The following is a 21,954-nucleotide window of genomic DNA, read 5'->3' as shown; positions in this document are numbered from 1 at the left end:
ATAAAGTTATTAAAACTTAGCATGTCAATAATTGCAGTATGAACAGCAACATTTGTAATCCAGACGCTCTGCAGCGGAGCAGAGCGGCGTGATATCATATAGTTTTTTTCACTGCTGATTTTTTTTATGTCGTAGCCAGCAGCAAGTAACCAGTTTATGTTGTTCCTCGTTCTTCATAAGGATATTGTGGAAGCTTTCCTTTGCCCATTTCGTCTGTCTGTTTCCACAGCGTCTAAATCAGGGGTGGGCAAACTATTCCACAAAGGGCCGCAGTGGGTGCGGGTTTTTGTTCATACCCATCATGAGGACAGCCTTTCACCAATCCGGTTTCTTACAAGTGCAATCAGTAGATTTCAGCCAGGTGCTTCTTGTTTCCACTGATACCTCATTGGCTAAACGGTCTATGCTGAATAAGTTTGAACAAAGACCAGGACCCACTGCGGCCCTCGAGGACCGGTTTGCCCACCCCTGGTCTAAATGCACATTTCACAATGTTGCCCGCCATCAGTTAACACAGCAGACTGATGCTGCATTTGAGGAAGGTGGGAAGTCAGAGTTTCCAACCTCCGATCTGGAAAAGTATCATCGGATCACCTCCACTATTTGATTGCTTACGAGAAGGCAGGTTTGCTGGAGGTCAAAAAATCTTTTGATGTCCAAAATAAATTAAAAAAACAACCATCCACCAACAGCCATCTTTGCTGTTTACATTCGCTTGGAATGCTTTGAGGTTTCAACAGAGGTTGCAACCGAGCGGGATAAGTCCGACTTCCCACCTTCCTCGAATGCAGCGTGGGCACGAGTGGCTGAAGCACTCCTCTCTATTGTGGTCGGTCATATTACACATCTAAAAAATAGTCCTGCAGATTGAAATGAATTACGGCAGTTTGGTGTGACATTGTTTTGGCTGCATGGGTGTTTTGGAATAATGATCTGCAGTTTGAATTTATTTGACTATGTTGGATCTGTGTTTAGATCTGTGTTGTTTTTTTTTAAATTGGCATAGCAGGCACCATTGACTCGTGCTAGCTTAGCCATTCCAGAACCCTGAAACTAACAAATAATTTACAAAATGCACGGGATTTGTTGAAATCAACTCCACTGACTAGGTAAACCCCCGATAACTCGAAGATTAAGCCTAATGTAAAAAATCATGAACTTCCACAGTAAGCTGTGACCCTTTGGTTCCAAAGTCCAACTCACAATGAATGAGATTCTGTCACCGAATTTTGTACTGAAAACAGCACAGTCACCAAAAACTAAAAGCTATCATCTGAGTATGGAAAATAAATGCTGTATTTTGAACAATATCAGTAATTTGGATATGTTGAAATTTATTAGTGCCGTTATAAAAGTAAATGTTGTTTGGCCATTGAAAAGAGGAAGGACAAGTTTTTAAATCATCCCATGCTGTTCTTTTCCTTGTTGAAGAATTGGCCAGCGGTACGGCCATTATTCACATGAGTTATTATGAGTCTTATTTGGCTTCGACACTTGACAATAAACTAAACAGAATAGCTTCAATTTAATCGTTGCTTACTGTCAGTTAAAGACATTCTGATTTTCTCAGTTTCGGTTTCCCCTTTCTGTTTAAGAATAGTAGTTTAAGAGCATTGTAGTTTAAAGGCAGTCAGTATTTAGAAAGATGGCAGATTGTTTAAGTATCTTGCTAGAAAAAAATACAAATGGATAAATACATGGAAAGAGTGACTCGGGGCAACCTTTTGCCAGGAGAAACAAATAAAGTGTGAGAGTTTTGAGTGGCAGAAAGAGCAACAGCGACAAGGAAAGACATGGAAAAAAAGAGGGGTCGGGGTGTATCATTCCTGTCTTTCCACTGCTTCCTTCTTGGTGTCATGCTGCTACCAGGGATCACTAATCGGATGGTGGGAATGTGTGACAACTACCTTTAGGGCTGATGTAGTGTGTTCAGGTGGAGGGAAGGACCACTGCTGTCTAGGCAATCATGTGTGGATTCTAGCCAGACATAGCCATTTGGCAGTCACTTTAGACCTGATGGAGTACGATACCAACCTATGTCTCCCAATAGATTGTAAATTGTTTGTCTTACAGGCTATAAATTTACAGTTTTAATAGTTTCATGAAAGAAAAAATACAATTATAAGCAATGCACGTTTTTTTAACTTTTAAGCAAATTATTCATTATATGCAAATAATGTCTCTTTTCAGTGCAGTTGACCCTAAAAGTATCTCAGGTCAACATGGGTGAAAAATCTGACTCAAATTTAATGTAAATTTTTACAGTGCATGAGTGTTAGGTGTGTTTTTTTTACTCAATAGAAATGCAATGCATACAGTATGTACTTTAGAAATGACTAACATTTTCACAGTTGTGTAGGAGGGGGTTTAGAGTTCTTTTAGCATCAGCTACCGCATTTGCTCTTTTACAAAAGTTTATCCATATTATAATGGGCGGGCATCCTGCCCATTGTTAGCTGGAATTGGCTCCAGCACCCCCGCGACCCTTGTAAGGATAAGCGGTTGAGAAATGAATGAAACATGTATCAAACATGTATTTTATTGCTTTTAAAGTGCTTGTGACATGATTAAAAAATCTTAAATAGTAGTGATGCACGATAATACATTTTTCAACCGATACAGATAACCGATAATTTCCTCCTCATTCCAACCGATAACCGATAATGTCAAGCTGATAATTCTATTAAAATATTTATGTAAAATTTTAAAGTATACACAAAAGAAAATATTACTGTGCAAAATATAATTTATTGCTTTTTTTTCAACATAAAATATGAACAAGTCGTCAATTCCAACATCTAAATAATGACAGATTGTCTGACATTGTAAGTAATTGTTGCCAAAAGTTTACCATTACACAGAGTAAATACCTAAGTTGCACAAAAATGCCTTTAAAAGTAAGCCATTCCTAACATATATAACATTAATACACTGCAAAACACACCTCCTTAAAACTAGTCAGTTTTAAGTGTAAATCTATTGGAAATAAGTGAAATTATCTGCCAGCGCTTCAAGTGTATTTCTCTCAGATTTCTTGGAAGAAAAATAGCTAGCTGAAAATAATCTTAACAGCCTTATTTTAAGCAATACATTATTATACTTAATCCAAAAAAAAAAAACTTGGAAAAAGAAAAGATTTTGAATAATATTTGTGGCTACAGAATATTATTGTTATTTCATTACAACAGGAATGTGCATATTTAAATTGATAAGTGTTAATAAGTGCCAATACATTTTGATTATCTACTGTGACTGTAATTGAGCAGACAAATAAGTTAAATTAATTTGAAAAGTGATTGCTAATGTTATATGCTTTGTTGCACACTGTGAAAATGATTAACTCAAAAGAGCAAGATGTCATGTACCCATTCTGCAGTGCTTTTTTTACATTTGCGGCACTCACGACATTTGCTTTACAGCAGCTAAACTGATACACGGCAGAACTATCTGGATGGAGTTGGAGCTCGCATCTCCGTGCGTGTTGTTTTGTGCCTGAGTTTTGTTAAGCCGGAAATAAAGGCAGCGTTACAAAGTCATCTGACCGCTCGTCATTTTACATACTGAATACATTATTGACTGGCTGACTTCGTTTTCTCCATGTTTAAATTATCATCTAACCACTGTGCCGTCATGATAAGCTTGCTTACTGGACATTACTTTTCCAAATGTACGTGGTGAAAATGTGATTGGCATGTTTTTCATGAAGAATGGTGGTCGTATAAACTGCATTATTTTTTTATCCAAGGCTTTGGCTCTCGGGTCATTTCGGTAAAAAAAAAAATCGTGTCTCGTCTCGGCGGCGGCGGCAACGTTCGTACCGGATAATCTGCCCGCACCGGCCGGTTCGCCGCGGCGTATTCGGGGCCTGCCGCTGCTCGCACGCCGTGAGGAAACGCTCGAGAAACAGGGGTGTTCGCCGGAGGTCCTGAAGCCGGGGAACCGGGCTCTGCCCGCCCCGCCAACGGCGAGGCGACGGCGGCGGCCTGCCGGACTGGCCAGAGCGGCGGGCTCCGTCGGAAGATGGCTATTTGCCGACTATCGGTCTCCAGTCGTGCCGGTGTTTAGCCTTAGATGCGAGTTTACCACCTGCCTTGGGCTGCTTTCCCAAACAACCCGACTCTGTATCGTCACAAGCCCCGTAGTTTAACTTAGTGTTTACAATAGCTTTAGCATTCCCGCTAGCAGCAGCCTCGTATTCGTTCCAAAAATCTTTGTGATGCAGTTTGAAATGGATGCTGGGTTAGTGGTTTTGAATGAGGACGCTTTCTTTCGGCCTCGTGGAACTTCTGCGGTACATGTTTCGCAGATGGCGAGAGCGTCGTTTTTTTAGTAACAGCCGCCATAATATTCAACTATTTCTTGTCGTGTAACTCCGCCTCCTCAATCCCTCCTCCCTCAGAGGCTTCAGAGAGGGGAGGGGTTGAGGAGGCGGCGTGCTGAATTCTTCGATTGAGACATTTGGAGGCTAAATCAAGTATATAATTATTGGATTGCATTATCGGTTGAATTTTTTTATTATCTGGATTATCTGTGTGACGTCATAATTGCCATTATCGGTCAATAATTATCGGCGACCGATATTATCGTGTATCTTTATTAAATAACATTATTATGTGAATTAAAATAATATTTTGAGAGAATGCGACTATATACAACAATTTGGCAAAGCGCAGATGACGAGAAATGAGTCTTTTAATCTGTCGTTTAGCCCCACCTTTCATTATAGTGCTCTAGTGCCTCCATCTGAGTGATGACGTTGGCAGAATAACGATTTCAGCTGATTTAGAATTCAGCCCAATGGGGAAGATTCAGAACAAGGAAAATGTGAAAGAGTGTGAAAATGTCATCATTGTTTTTATCCCTCTACTCCAATATTTTTAATACAATATATTCTTTTTTATTTCTCTTTTATCTATCGGTAAGAATTTTTCCCAAATTGCTAAATAAATTGTATGATCATGACAAATAACAGTTTTGTGCTAAGTGAAATATGAATGATTAAAAATCCATTTACTCTGTACGACAGGGCTAAATTACTGCATAGTGGTCAAACAACGGTATTTTATGCCACCAGAGTTAGTCAGGCTTTTGTCATCTCCCTGCCCCAGCTTCAGAGATCGAGAAAAGAGCGTCGACAAAACAGGAGGCGTAAGAGCTAAGCGACATGCTAACCCGAACCGAGCGGCTCTTCCAAGCCTTTTCCTTGCCTTTCAAAAACGAAAAATCACACAAAACTACTCCGACTCATGTCACACATGGCGGCGGGGTTGATCGTCTTCACCGATCGGTCAGCAGAGGGGATTGAATGCTGAAAATGGCGCATTCTCGGTGGACAAACTGGCTGATGTAGGAGCGCGTGGCTGCCCGAGCCCAAGCTCAAAGCCCTCTCTAGACAGGCACGTGAAGAGGGCCGAGGGGAGTTGAAGTCTAGACACAATCGAGAACCAGAGACGAGAGCGGGGGGCTCCCCGGGCCCAAGCAGAGGAGCGCTCTATAGGCATTCCTTTATCAGCTGGCGACCACATGGTGTGTGACAAGCCACCGGTCGTCGGCCAAGTGGTCCTTTCGGTGGACAGGGAGCATTGTCACCCACAAAACGCAAGCCACCTACTTAATAAAACGTTTGCCTTGATCCCAGTATTTGACATAACATAAAACACGTATGTTACTCACTTCGTCATCAGTCCAATGGTCTCATGATTGTCGGACCTGTTTTGCTCATTCTATGCAGTGAACTGGATCTTTTGGAATCCAAAAAGGCTCACACCACTCCCCCTGGTGTAGCAACAAAAGCCTGAAGCACATTAGGCTGGCATGATGCAAAAAATAAATGGATTAATCAGCAAAATCAGGCTGTATTGTGAAGATGTTTAGTCCGCTGACGTCACATTTGCCTTCTTCCTCAATCCAAATTCTGGCCGGAAGTCACTCATATTCATGGCGCGGGATTAAAAAAATTGAATAAATGTATCGATCGATTCCACACACATCCAAGCGGTCCATTTCATTCAAGAGCATAAAATATGACGTATTATGCAATCTGAAATAAACAAGCTTTTTTGTGTCACAGGCACTTTTAATGTCGGCGTTTCAATAATATGTGTGCACAATGCCTTTTATGCTATGTCATCTTCAAACGATAAAATTGAACAAGTGTAAAGGCTAAACACTAAATTAACATTTCTTCAATATAGATCAGAAGTTTGGGTTTCTGAGATTGGCGTAGTAGAATACATATTATTGGTACAAAGTGTTATGTAATCCTTATCACATCACATACCCAGTGTAATTTTTTTGTCATTCTACCAGCAGACCAATGGAATGCAATCACTGGTTATCCTCGGAAAAATTATGCAAGCATTAAAAAAAGCAGAGAGAAAGTGTGAGAGAGTGTAAGAGATTAAATAGGAAAACAACTCATACAGAGCCAATATAAATGGTATTGTCACATACTACATTGCTTCAAAAAATATGTTTATAAATCATTACATTCAATATGCTTTCCCAGTACTACAGTATATCATAGATATACAGAAATGTTCTAACTATACAAAGGAGAACAGATTCCATCCCCATTAATATCTCATCAGAGCCAGGCATTTTCTGTGATCGTCTGGTGGCAGAGCTGTTTCTGCTGTATGTCTCTCTTATTGAAATATTTAACAGCTGCCATTTTACCAGTGGTTGATATGTAGGCGCATCTAAACTCCCACGATTATAACCGGCATCAAGACAAACTTAACCTAGGGGCGCACTATGATGTCTGACAATTAGTCCACGTGGAATTTTTTGCTTAACACCTCTGTGTTTGTCATTTGATAATAATATTTATTAACAACCATATGATAAAGTTTTAAATTATTTTTACAAAAGTATTTTCACTATTTGATCATTACCAATATATTGCAATTTTGCACATTTTTGGACAAACAACCGTTACGTAACGGCGTTATTTATAACGGCGTTACTCCCAACACTGCCAATGACAGCCTCAAAACATCACTGCTCTAGAGGATATCTGCATGGAGGAATGGGCCAAAATACCAGCAACAGTGTGTAAAAAGCTTGTGAAGAGTTACAGAAAATGTTTGGCCTCCGTTACTGGCAACAAAGGGTACATAACAAAGTATTGAGATGAACTTTTGGTATTTACCAAATACTTATTTTCCACCATGATTTGCACATAAATTCTTTAAAAATGAAACAATGTGATTTTCTTTTTTTTTCCCACATTCTGTCTCTCATGATTGAGGTTTACCGGTGTTGACAATTACAGGCCTCTCTAATATTTTCAAGTGAGAGAACTTGCACAATTAGTGGTTGACTAAATAGTTATTTGCCCCACTGTACTACAATCAGCTTGCATAGTTTTTGGATTAATGTAATAAATAATTCAAACAAAATCATTTGCTAGTGTTATTACATTGTAGGTCAGTGCTTTTTAGTGTCATGTTTTAATGCATTGCACTTTCACACTTTTCCTGGTGGGTGATATAAAGCATGCTGACTCCAATCACTGTTTATTCTGTCTTTTTTCTTGTTTTCTAAGTATGAATTCCTGTTGAAATGTCTCTTGCTGATTGGATTTTAGTACATCCTGCATGTGTAGTTTTGAATGTAGGAGTTTGTGTGTTTCACCCAACATTTCTGACTTACCAGTGAAGAGCAAAACAATATTGGCCTAGTAAAGGCCACATATTATACATTTTTTAAACCAAGTCAATTGAGTATACTGCTAAAACCTCAAGGATTTATATTAGGGACACCTTATCTGCTGTTGACAGCGCTTTGTGTACAATGGTCTGTTTACTGACGCTACTTATTGGTTGGTATGATTGACATATATATTGAACCAATCAGGTAGTCCAATTCACGAGACAAAAGATTGGCATACCAGGCTATCTCGTTGCATGATAGCTTGGCGTTGCCAGAGCAACTTGGCAATGAAACACCGTATTCACATTGAAACTGTGCTCTTCTCATGGACAGTAAACATATTACCCACGTTTTCATCTGTGTTTTGTTGAATGGTAGGTATAGCTTCAGCCACGAGTATAACTTTGTTGGGAAATCCTACTGTCCCCGTCACAAATAAAATTAATCCATCTCTCACATAAACTATGTTGCAGGAGTTGTGTGTAAAGGCGCAAACGTATGGAACCCCAAAAGTGTCAAAATTAAATAAAAACATTTTGAAATAATAACTGTTACCGTATGTTAAATAACAGATTGTGTAATATAGCCCTTAAATTGCATAATAAGGTAATATTATTATGAACAAATTTTTACAAGATAAAAAACCTTTTTCACAAAGTATTTTATTATTTCATAATGTCTTTTTCCACAATGGCCTTTTTATTTCATAATGTTTTTCAGCACAATGAAGTGTGTGCTGTCAAATACAAAAGGCGGAGTCACTCAAAGGGATTCATGGCTAGAAAGACTTATAGTTCTTAAAAGATAAACGTTATTTTGAGTTAAAATAATTTGATATTGAAACCCCTCTTGATGTTTTCGTTTTTATAGAATTTGTAAAATTAGTTTAACTAGTTGGTCGCCATTGTTGCTGACGTCGCAGGGCGGTGATGTCACATGGTTATGCTGCCAGGCTTCCATTGTATGACTCTAGTGACATAAACATGTCATCTGTTCAACCCTTTCAATTTGAACCCGAGAGGAACATTAACGAGCATGACAGAACTGTTGATATTTCACAAAACGAGCAGCAAATGCAAAATGAACAGGAAAGACTGGATGAGAGTAGGAAAAAAAAAGTGTTCTGGGAAAATGTGCTAGACCGGCGAAACGTCCTACAAGAGGCGAATTTGACACCCAAAGTACTACCATGAGCGTTCAGCTTTTGTTTAGATGCATACAGACAGAATATACCAAAGATGCTTTGAGAAAATACTTAAACGTAGTAACATCAAATAAGGGTGGTTTAAATATGTTACATGACTAATGTGGTCAACAGATCAACAACCTGCCTTAAAACTACCAAAATAAAACACAATGCTTAAAATTTGGAGCGGGAAACATATGCAAAAAGTATTTTGAGGAAATGAAACCATAATAAAAGACTCAATAAAAAACACAAATAGTAAGTACTCGCCGCTTTTAACCGATGAGCGCATGTGTTGGACACCTCGCCACGTAGAAGGAATTGCAGTAACCCAGTAACATTCGTCGAGGGACAGTGACAATTAAGCCTGAACGATATATCATTTAAACGTCGCCATCGCGATGTGCGCATGCACGATAGTCCCATCGCAAGGACGTGCGATAACTGAGGCACTTGCTTATTAAAGTTAACGATGGCTTTGATCTGGTCAAAGAAGCCGGGCAGCAATCTGTCAATCATCGTTTAACTTGTTAAACAGTTAGTCTGCAAGGAAGTGCGGGCTGGAATGAATGTGTGTGTCTGTGGGGGGAGAATTTGGAGACGTTTGAGACATATAAACGCCAGAAGTGATTATGAGGAGTTTGTAATTTCTACATGTCACTCCAAGAGTCACAGGCATGTTAGGTAAACAGAAACATTTAATAAAGCCAAGCATTATTCTACTACAGTACTTTATTCTTGTTTAAAAATGATTCAGTGGGGCAGTTATGTTTAAAACTAAAAAAGTATTACATTTGAAGTGCTTAAAAAGCATTTATTAATAATATATATATATATATATATATATATACACATTTTTAAAAATCATACTTTGGGGGAAAAAAGTGAGAAAAAAAACATGTCTTATATATATCTCTTTCCAGTGCTAGATCTGAATAAATACATTGAGCGCACACACACACACAAAAATGGGGGGGGGGGGGGGGGGCGGGCGGCGCTACTTTGCGGTTTTTCACTTATCGCGGAGGGTTCAAGTCATCTAGTAAAAAAATTCTATTTTATTTTTAATATCGCAATATAATATCGCAATATATCGCAACCCCCCCAAAAATCTCAGCAATACTTTTTTCCAATATCGTTCAGATCTAGTGACAATCTACCTCATCACCCTGAGAGTCCATTATGCGCTTAAAATATGGCGCCCTCCGTAGGTCAAAACATGTATTAAATATTATATATTTTTGAATCAATGGCAATATTTTATGTGTTTCTAATAACATATTTTAGTAAAAGAGAACATTTGTGGCTTGGACATCTGGTTAGGTCCGAGGTTCCTTTTAAGGTAGCATCTTGGTAGCGTCGATGAACTGTTAGGTAAACTTCCAGAAAGCATCTCATCAAAAACACACTGCTGCTAAAATCCTCGCTCAAGCTGAGGTAAAGGCCTTTCATTACTATCCAACCGGTTCACAGCTTCTCTGAGTAACTCTGAAAGTGACGCTACCAAATGGTTGCGCAGCTAGCCAGACTCTACGATCTAGCCAATCCCTAAAGTATTTGATTGACAGCAGACGCTTCGTTGTGCTGAAAAACGCCATTATGAAATAAAAAGGCTATTGTGGAAAAAGGGATTATGATATTAAAAAAAAAAAAAAACTTTGTTGAAAACGCTTTTTATCTTGTAAAATCTTTTTCATAATAATATTACCGGTACCTTATTTACTTAAGGGCCATATTACATAATTTGTCTGTTATTTCACCAAATAGTATTTATTTCAAAATGTTGTTTTTATTTAGTAGTTAATTTTGACCCTTTTGGGGTCCCACCATACAAACAGAATATAGTAGGGTCACAAGACTTCTGAGACTTTTTGGAATAGCAATAGTGAAGCCGACACCCGATGGCTTTAGCCCGCCGCACAGCATAGCGCCAACTTTGGCTGGGCATACTGTGTCGTCAACCACAGCGGCTCTCATTCAAAGCTCACTAATTAGACAAGTTGGAGGAGGGTGGATTGCACAATTTGGTTAGTTTTCCAGCTACCAATAACCCCCGAAGAATATAGAGACACCGAAAAAGAGTCCACCAATCAGAAGAAAGCGACTGGGGCCAAAGTTCAACATGGCTATTGGTGGAGATAGGGAAGATGTGACCTTAAAGTTGGAGGTGGGAAACCATCAATTTTAGCCTCTGTTTTAGGGCCGGACATTTTAATGACTGGACCATCTTCTTTGTGTGTGTTTTTTTTTTTTTTTTCTTGCTTTAAAGGGTTTGCCTCTATCGAAAAAGCCATATCTTTACGTTAAATAGGTTGCAAAACCATAATATGGAGTCTTTGAACATTGGAGAAAAAATTACAAGCTTTTTTCCAATAGCTATTTTTTGTTTTGGATTGAATTTTCAGTTTCATCACAATTCCCTTAACTGTCAATGTGTAACAGAACATTTAGTCCTTATTGTTTTCAGTGGCAAATGCTTCCTAGTTGGTCTGCAGCTTGTACAGTACCTTGTTCAAAATTTGATTATTTACTATGTGGAACAACAGTGTGAATGGTGCTGTCATTGGACTCTCTATTAGAGCTGTAAATACAGCCAAACAATATACACAAATACACACACGGATGCTGACATGTGCAGAATGCATGAATTTTGGTCGCACCCACAAATTAGCAAGTGAAAAACACACGACAGAATGAGATGACAATAGCAAAGGAGACATTTTGTTTCATACTCAGGTTCTGCTCATGCTACACAAGCTGACTTAGAGCAGTGGAGGGTCGATAGAACATCAGCAAGTGGTGCTGAGGAATGACCGGCCACACATCTTGTTTACGATGTCGTGAAACTAAATGGATTTGTTTGGACCTGCACCTAATTTGAAATGCAGTAATGAAGCAGTCTGTTACAATACATTGCCCTGCTTCTACGCACCATCCAGCAATAGGATGGGTTCTTACATGTGTTTGAATTGTCTAATGAGCATTATATTGCAGGTGGACAAATTGCATGCATATCATCGGATGCTGTGTTTAATTAGATACATAATGGGCACTGACTTGTGGTGTAAGGTGTTCACCATTTATTTGAAGCAATTACTAATGCGTACAGAGAGCACACTTTTGATCATATTCATAGTCAAATTCTAAATCATTTGTTACTTTTAACATCAAATATTGGAAATGCACTACTTGTGTCTCATATTCTGGTTGTGCATATGATTTAATTGCTTTTGTGGGGTTGTTGAAAACATTTTTTGGTTTTTGTTTTTGATCATGTGCATGAATGTGACTGTGTGAATAGAACATTCTTTTTGTAGCTAAGACTCTCTCTTGTATCCATAGGTTAACAGGATTTAGCATCCCTACACCTGTTACCAGTTCTGGCTCAATATTTTCACTGAGGCTTACCAGTGACTTTGCAGTAAGTGCTCATGGATTTAAAGCATCCTATGAAGGTAAGAACATGATATCTGTCTTCCACTGACCAACCCCTTTGTGTATCATACATACCTGTCAACCCGAGGCTGTTGGCAATCTTACAAATAGTGACGTATACCTCACAAATTGGTGACTAATCTTACGTTTTATACAGCGTGCAATATGAAACAAAAGAAAACTCAATTTTTAAAATAATATGAATTTATTGGTAATATTATCACATATAACCTGGTGCAATCAAAGAACAATATCAGCTACATCATGATTACTAAAATTTAACAGTGACTTTTGTTATAATTGTATGTAGCACTTTTGGCAATTTCTTCATGTCTTTTGATGGCTGCACTTCATGGCACTTCAGCTCGCAATTCAGCTTGACTTGAGGGTAGTTTGTTAGTGTGTCCAATTATAAATTAAAAAGGTAAGTTGATAAAATTAACTTACCGATGCAATCTTTAAGTCAGGGAACATTTCTTTTGGTAATTTTGAGAAGTGATCAGCAATACTTACAGGCAAATTATGTTCGGCAACAAATTGGCAGAATAAAATCTTTGCTTTCGTCACAGCATAGCTTTTCATCCTGTAGACTCCATCTTTATGACCAGTGTTGTTAATCTTACTTTAAAAAAGTAATTAATTACAGTTACAAATGACTTTTCCCAAAAAGTAATTGAGTTAGTAACTCAGTTACCTGAATGTAAGAGTAATTAGTCACCTGGCAAAGTAACTGGTGTACCTTTCATGTTTTTTTTTTGTTTTTTTTTAAAATGTATTTAAAAAAAAAAAAAAAAAAAAAAAAAAAACAGGACCCTTTGTTATGTTTGGAAGTCATTTAATGTTGTGAATCAATTGTTAAAGATGTTAAGCTTGCTCCCGCTTTTGCATTAGTTCCCTTCTGTCTACTTTCGACATGTGAAAGTTTTAAAACTGTTTCATCATTTAAAGATAGATTCAAGTCAAGATTTTGTCGATTTAGGAATATTTTAGATAAAAAGTTACTTAGGTTCGCTAGGAAGGTTCACTACAACAGAGCCTTTCTGAGAAGTCTACTGCTTTAAGATGGCAGATGTTTACCAACGCAGGCAAGTCTATCATTTCACATCTAGTTCATATACATAGGATATCTAGCGTAGCATCAAGTGGGCGTAGTTTGTAGGCTGTCGACTCCAGTCAGGTATTATTGGAGCCACCGAGCCTAGCATCGCGTTTGCAACGGCGTCACAACTCCCACTTTCCCACTCCCGCTCTTCTCTCTCCGTCTCTGACTTTTCTCGCGTCATTCAACCAACGTATTGTGTGTTCCCCAAAGATCCAAAGACCTGTTGTAAATTGTCAGGTGCCCTGGATAAATGAGCCCTAGGTGCGGCAAAGTGTGTCTCTGAACTCTATAGACAAGTTTCCTGAGCGAACAATGGGCGGCGCCATTTTTGACATTTTCTGCTAGGGATGTCTGGTTTAGACAGAACACCGTGAATTGAGGTTGAAGAAGACAGTTTTAAACTGCCAAATCAAACCAGAGGAACCCACTGAAGAATCTGACCTTTTGGCCAGATTGCCGGAATCACGCTAGCCGAACCGCAGGAACCGTGCTGGCGCAGCTCCAAAGACCTGGGCCGGTGGAAACCCGACAACCCGGCCAAAAGGCCAAACTCCGCGCGTTCAAATCAGTCTTAAGCCCTTGTACTGACTCCATTTTTAAAGCTGGAATAAGGCTTCGAAACACAAGTTGACAATTTATTCAGGTCAACAGCTATCAAACGGCACGGCAAAACGACGACGGACCCAGGCCAGGAGGCAGACTGGTTCCAGGGTCACCATATTACAAGCCAACAAAAGATTCCTGAGAAAAATGACAACGATTAGTTAAACATTTAGTCTTTTTGAAGGCTCTCGTGGGGCGGGCTGTTGGTAGGAAGAAGCGTGTATTTGGGTGTTGTTTAGGGTAATCTTCTATTTCAGTTTGGGCTGTTTATTTCGTGGGTCACAGTTGCTGGGTTACTGTTACTGAGGCAACCGGAGTGAGAGTTTTTCCACCCACCTCAGCGTCAAAGGGGCACTTGGAGTCTTATCAGTCGTGTTATTAGTTGGATATCGGGTGTTATCAGGTGTTCCTTGTATTGAGACGGAATGTCCCACCATTTGTTCTGGACTGTCCTAAAGAGCTGATTGGGGAATTTGGTGTTGCAGACATTGGCTTGTAGATGTCTTGCCTATCACCTGAATGTCAGCGTCAATCTTGCTCAGTCAGTTGTGTGATGCTTGCGTTGGGCTGCCGTGGTCAAAAGGCGTCCTGTACCTTATCTGCCCGTTGTCTTGGCGCTGCAAGTTCTAATCATTCCAAGGCCAAGTGTTCAAGATATCAAATATATTGTTTGTTTTCCTTAAACTATTATATAAATGCTATTTGTTTTATGTTGGGTGTGTTAGAGTAATACAAGCAATCGAACAGTAAATTCTAGAAAAGATACTATTCCCTGATTGATTATATTAAGTGTGTTAGAGTAATGCAAACAGTCGAACAGTAAATACGAGAAAAGATACTATTTCGGAATCTCCAAAAATGGATTCAGCATGACGTAGATGAGACTCCTGGACTTTATGTGCTTTGTTGTGTGAACTCCTGGAAGCGCATATATATACCAGGGGTCGCGTTAACCGACTGTTTTCCGTCGTTGACTGATTTTTTAAAACGGTGACGGAAAAAACTGAAGTCCATCTGTCATTTTGACAGGTTGCAATTCACACCCCAGACCACAGGGTGGCGAGTGAGCATATTAATTAGCTATTGTCTCTCTTGATGCATGACGTCGTTGGCCTTACTCTGAAAATTGTCAAGGCAACTGAGTGTCCGAAGTTTCTTCAAAAAGCCCCAAAACGACGATGGTGTTGATAAAAGAGGTGAAAAAACACGGACTGCACAAGCGGGCACGCAATTCAAGTCCATGCGCACCAGGAGGAAGGTGTAAGACTCCGTTCAGGCCACAGCAGGTGAACTGTTAATTTCATTGTTCCATACGTAGCCTAGCTACTGGGGCCACAGTCAGCTGTTTTTGTCACTGCAGAGAAAAAAGTTACATATTCATCTGCTTGATGTGTGATGGCACGGTGTGGATTCTCTGTTAAGCTTGTTAGGACAGAATATTAATTTAAAATGAATGAAAACTAAATACTATTGAATATGTTGAAGCGGTATGCAATGTTAAGAGTCTTGTTAGCTCGAATTGCTGTGTCCAGCTGCTGTAGCTCTGCTGCTCTCTGTGAACGCTCTATTCAAGCCGCAACGTGCATGGCTCTTAAGTGTCTCTGTCACGTGACTGTGTCGTAGCCGGTAATGCGCTCGGCCAAATGGACACACAAGTACGGAAGGTGAATTATGTCAAACAAAGGGTCACCACAATGTCATTATCATCATTTTAAAAATTTAAGTGACGGGTAAAAATAGATTATGACCGGATTTTTATGACCCTGTCAGTCAAAATGACAGAACGAAAAAGTCTAGCGCAACCTCTGATATATACGTATATGATTGGAAGTGGAATGTTTTGAACAGCGTCCAGCTTCAAAGCGCCAGTGTGGATGTACTTCGCCATACGCCTTAAATCGAAACCAGCAGCAGACTAAGGATTTGGCTCGCAGATTTAACCCTAAAGGATCCACCTAAAAGATTGCATGTTTGGTCTTATCACTTCGTTGATCTTTCTTGGACAAAGTTCTATAATTCTGTGCAGCCTGCGTTAAAATGTGGTGTAGATTTATACGCCGGCCAATTGAGTGACCAAAATGAGGCGAAATTACAAATATTACAGTTGCCGAATGCAGAAGGGCTGACACGGATTTTGTTACATATAAACAAAAATCGTATGTCATTCTTTTTTATTGCAGATATTGATAGTGATAAAACTTTTGGACAAAATAGTTCCAATTCTTATTATTTTTAATACATATACAGTGGGGAGAACAAGTATTTGATACACTGCCGATTTTGCTGGTTTTCCCACTTGCAAGCCATGTAGAGGTCTGTAATTTGTATAAGTTCTCTTCAACTGTGAGGGACGGAATCTAATACAAAAATCCAGAAAATCACATCGTATAATTTTTAAATAATAAATTTGTATTTAACTGCATGAAATAAGTATTTGATACATTACCAACTAGTAAATATTTCGGCTCTTAGTTCTTTTTTAAGAACCCCTCCTGTTCTCCACTCATTACCGGAAGTAACTGCACCTGTTTGAACTTGTTAGCTGTATAAAAGACACCTGTTCACATGCTCAAACAAACAAACTCCAACTTCTCCACAATGGCCAAGACCAAAGAGCTGTATAAGGACATCAGCGATAAAATAATAGACCTGCACAAGGCTGGGATGGGCTAGAGGAAAATAAGCAAGCAGCTTGGTGAGAAAGTAACAACTGTTGGAGCGATTATTAGAAAATGGAAGAAGTTCAAGTTGACGGTCAATCTGCCTCGTTCTGGGGCTCCATGCAAGATCTCACCTCGTGGGGCATCACTGATCATGAGGAAGGTGAGGGATCAGCCCAGAATTACACGGCAGCACCTGGTCAATGACCTGAAGAGAGCTGAAACCACAGTCTCGAAGAAAACCATCGGAAACACATTACGCCGTCATGGATTAAAATCCTACAGCGCACGCAAGGTCCCGCTGCTGAAGCCAGTGCATGTCCAGACACGTCTGAAGTTTGCCACTGACCATCTGGATGATCCAGAGGAGCAATGGGGGAAGGTCATGTGGTCGGATGAGACCAAAATTGAACTTTTTGGTCTAAACTCAGCTCGTCGTTTTTGGAGGAAAAAGAAGGATGAGTACAACCCCAAGAACACCATCCCAACCGTGAAACATGGAGGAGGAAACATCATTTTTTGGGGCTGCGTCTCTGCCAAGGGTACAGGACGACTGGGAGGATGGATAGGGCTACGTATCGCCAGATCTTGGCTGACAACCTCCTTCCTTCGGTGAGAGCCCTGAAGATGGGTCGTGGCTGGGTCTTCCAGCATGACAACGACCCAAAGCACACAGCCAAGGCAACTATAATTTACAATATATATATATATATATATATATATATATATATATATATATATATATATATATATATATATATATATATATATATATATATATTAGGGCTGTCAAACGATTAAAATTTTTAATCGAGTTAATTACAGCTTAAAAATTAATTAATCGTAATTAATCGCAATTAATCGCAATTCATACCATCATACCAAGCTGTGCCATATTCTAGTGTCATCATGTTATAGGAATAACAAATATATTAATCACAATCGCAATTCAAACCATCTATAAAATATGCCATATTTTTCTGTAAATTATTGTTGGAATGGAAAGATAAGACAAGATGGATATATACATTCAACATACGGTACATAAGGACTGTATTTGTTTATTATAACAATAAATCAACAAGATGGCATTAACATTATTAACATTCTGTTAAAGTGATCCATGGATAGAAAGACTTGTAGTTCTTAAAAGATGAATATTAGTACAAGTTATAGAAATGTTATATTAAAACGCCTCTTAATGTTTTCGTTTTAATAAAATTTGTAAAATTTTCAATCAAAAAATAAACTAGTAGCCCTATTCTGTCCTCAATGTGTGTGAGTACACAAATTGACAGATAGCGAACATAAGTTCCAAAAAGAAATCAGACGGTGTCGCAAAGTTGCATGGGCTTCACTGAAGTCATCTCTTTTTGACAGGAGCACGTTTCTTGTATTTTTGTAAAACTGAAAATAACAAGGCAATGTGTCAATAACTTGCATAAATCACAAAATAACATAAAATGTACACACACGTGTCCATTTGAGCAGTAGCACTAGCTAATTAGCTCACAAGCATCTAACAATGTAACTGCATTTCACCATATATGTGAACAAATTCAAATACACATCATCAATAACTATCTAATGCTCATGAATATAAACAAAGGAGGAATAAAACTCAGAAGCGATGCATGTATTAGACACAAACAGTGTGATGGGGCTATGAGATCTGCCACTGAATACTGGATGCGGACGTTAGCTGTTCTGAATAGCACTGTCTAGTAGTGTGAGTTCGCGTCGACATATAATCACGTCAGAAAAGCGCGCCGAAACCCAATAATCAGCTGCACTGAATCGCCAGGAGAGGGCGACATTACGCCACATAACATATGCAAGTCACACCCAAGCGCCATCAGAGGGCGGAAAAACTCCATAAAACACAATTAACAATTTGGCCTTTCACTGTACTGACATTTAAATCTGTCTGAGCGGGCCTAGTGCGTTAATTGCGTCAAATATTTAACGTGATTAATTTAAAAAATTAATTAACGCCCGTTAACGCGATAATTTTGACAGCCCTAATATATATATATGTGTGTATATATATAATGTATTATATATTATATTGTATACTATATTATATATTATTATTATTATTATTTATTCAAAACAATTGGTGCATGTGCAAAACAGGTCAATAAATCACAGTTTATAAAATTACAGTATTAGAAAAATATTAACGAAGGTGGGGCATAAATCGAGCCTTCCAGCATCAAGGTAGAATGCACGTAGTCTTGATATATTTCCATCAACATAAGTGTTGTTGTGAGGCACATCAAGTTGTCTTTCCTTCCTTAACAGCGTTTTCCATCTGTAAACAAACGAGCAAAAACTGTGTAACACTTGAATTTACCCATTTAAGGTAAAAAGCCTGTGCATGACTTGTAGTAGAGGAGTGTTTGTTTTCCGTGTCTTTGTTGTTGAAGCTTATGCAAAGCTAATGATGTCTCAGCTTTGACGCAACACAGAATTGTAGTCAAATTGAACATATTTGTACCTGTTATTGCTTTGTGGTGGCACTGTCTTGGTTCCACATCTGCCTTCATGAACACAAAATTCCCATATTCGTATATTAGGACACATTCAACTGGTTGCTTCAGAGAGTTTCAGGTCCCTTATTGCATTTCCATCCACTGCCATTAAATCAATAAAATACAAAACTTTATCGGTTGTTGCGACGCTTAGCCATTTCTTCATGTTGTCCTCCCATGTCGTGATGATGGCAGAGGGATTTGACATTTCCAAATTGTCTTTATGGAGGGATTTTGATGAGTAATTTTATTCCAGCTCTGCTGATGTCTTGGTGAGAGTGTAAAACAAAAGTCACGAGCAGAGATGCAGAGGTGAAGCAGAAGTACCTCTGAAACAATACGGCGAGCACTAACTTGAGGTTACATTTTTAATCTTGGTCTCTGGGGCTGATCTCTAAGGTCATGCGTTGAGATCTTGAGAAGCTCTGCCATTCGAGAGTGGTTTTGCTGTTCCTGCTCATAGAACGGATGAGCCAGATGAGTTGTCTCAGGCATCTGGTTAGGATGCCCCCTGAGATGCCTCCCTAGTGAAATATTCTGGACATATCCCATTGGTTGGACGATATGCTGGAACAACTGAAAGTTGGATAAAATGGCTTTGAGAGTGAATTCTTGGCTCCTCTGCTGATTCTGCTGCCCTGTGACTAGACCTGAAGCAGGGAAAAGTGGACTGAATTTGAGGATATACAGTGCACCATTCAGCAGATTCAGCATTCAGCATTACATGTCTAAGATAATGTGATTTCTCTTCCTCTGTATGAATTCCTAGGTGGCTTCAAAATATCATGTATTTTAATTAACTAAATTGATCTCATATTGTTCAAATCAACATTCCTCCCCCTGAAATCTTGAACTTGTTCTGTCACTCTAGAGGTGCATCTGTAATTGCTTGGCAGATGGCAAACAGAATTAGTTGAACTAATGGATGAGTTATGTGTGGTGCGGCCGAGCTGAATGCAATGGGGACCTGTCTGAATGTGAATTATCCTTCTTTGACCTTTCATGTCCATTTTCCTGTACACTATCCCTTTTTGCATTAATCCATTACTTTTTTTATTATTTTATTTTCTTATCTCATTTCAGTTACTTTGCCTACTTATCTCCTTCATCATTACTCAAATATTCTTTGCTACCTGATCTATTCTTCTGCTCTGGCAGGCTGACCTCATGCACAGAATTTCCCGCTTCTTATTCTAATACCCCTTTACCTTCAATTTTACCCTCTGCTGATGCAATAGAAGTGGGTGGAGCAGAACTGCTTCTTACAAGTTGTTTCCTTCTTGCCCTTCTCCTCTTAGTCTGTCTGAACACATCCCTCTTGTTTGTTTGAACATGTTTATTTAGAATATTCTACTATACTTTAGAAATAATTTGCAGGTAGGATCCTGATAACCAGCTTTGTTAATGATCCGTTATGCCCTTTTCTGTAGTAAATTTACTGAATAAAGTTTTATTTAATTAGCGCCCCAAACCAAACCTCAGCACTGTATTGCAAATAGGTTGTGTGTACAGTGTAATACATATATTTTCAACCTCTCTAGATACATCAGTGACATTTCAACCTGCCATTCTTTAGGACAAGACTTGATAAATCCATTAAACATAATTTGATCATTTCTTGGGGAATTTTTTTAATTGGCTCTATGTGGTGCAGAATATAAAACTTGTTTGCCATATAATGTAAAAACATGATCAGGCAAGGACTCTTTGCCTTGTGTGGTTGGATATCCTGCTAAGTAGTCTCAGTAGGAAGCTATAACGTCATTTGGCACATGCGGCTCCCGTGGGAGGAAATGTGCTATTTGTGTGTTTGCAAACACCACTGCTCCGTCAAAAATCCATCTCCTTCAAAGACGTACAGAGATGTTAGATACACAAGTGAGTTCACGTCACTCTCTGCCTGAGCAATGAGAATTAATGCAAGTCCATCAGTTGCACTGAATATTTCAAAACTATTTAATACTGCGTATATATACATATGTATATATATATATATATATATATATATATATATATATATATATAAATTCTAAATGTGCCATCAAAAGGATGGCATATAATTTGATGATTTAAGCTCCTTTCAACATTTTTCGTCATTCCGATTTCAAAAACTGTGAATGTGGGTGTAGAGCAGGGTTGGGCAAACCGGTCCTTGAGGGCCGCAGTGGGTCCTGGTCTTTGTTCCAACTGACCCAGCACAGATACTTTGACCAATGCGGTTTCAGCAGAAATGCGAAGCACCTGACTGCAATGGACTGATTGCACTTTTACAACAGCAGATTGGTGAAAAGGTTTCCTCTTAATGGGTTGCAACAAAAACCCGCACCCACTGTGACCCTTTGTGGAATAGTTTGCCCACCCCTGGTGTAGAGTCAGTGGTGTCTGCAAAGCTTGGATGCAAATGGATATGGTAAATGGTGTTATACTTGTATAGGGCTTTGCCACCTTTCAAGGTGCTCAATGCGCTTTACACTACATCTCCATCCACCTACTGGTGGCGCAGCACCAGGAGCAAGGTTCGGTTCAGTATCTTGCTCAAGGATAATTAGGCAATTTCAGGGGAGAGAATCGAACCTACAACCTCTGGGTTGGGGGACAACTACTCTACCACTGACCCACGGGGATATGTACAGTATATCAGCAAAATGTACTGTAAATAACTAAAGTCCAAAAAAACCAAGGAACGACCAACAACCAACCTAAAGGGGAGAGCAGAGAGAGTGATTAGCATGGCACCAGACCTATTAAGCCCAGGTGCCTTCAATCAACGACCTGGCC

The 21,954-nt window shown here is 39.1% G+C and overlaps 1 protein-coding gene across 4 annotated transcripts in view; it reads left to right on the top strand.

Annotated features, from left to right (window-relative positions):
* The window catches only part of LOC130915132 (CUB and sushi domain-containing protein 3-like), a 386,272-nt gene that overhangs the window by 51,086 nt on the left and 313,232 nt on the right, over positions 1-21,954 (top strand). For all 4 annotated transcript variants that reach the window (XM_057834920.1, XM_057834921.1, XM_057834919.1 and 1 more), the window contains exon 3: positions 12,185-12,297. In XM_057834920.1, coding sequence (XP_057690903.1) covers positions 12,185-12,297 — 113 coding nt within the window. The remainder of the gene's footprint in view (positions 1-12,184; positions 12,298-21,954) is intronic.

This window comes from Corythoichthys intestinalis, chromosome 4 (genome assembly GCF_030265065.1).
Source record: "Corythoichthys intestinalis isolate RoL2023-P3 chromosome 4, ASM3026506v1, whole genome shotgun sequence".
NCBI lineage: Eukaryota > Metazoa > Chordata > Actinopteri > Syngnathiformes > Syngnathidae > Corythoichthys > Corythoichthys intestinalis.
Note: the sequence above shows the minus strand (reverse complement) of the source record. Positions and strands in the feature narration are given on the sequence as shown.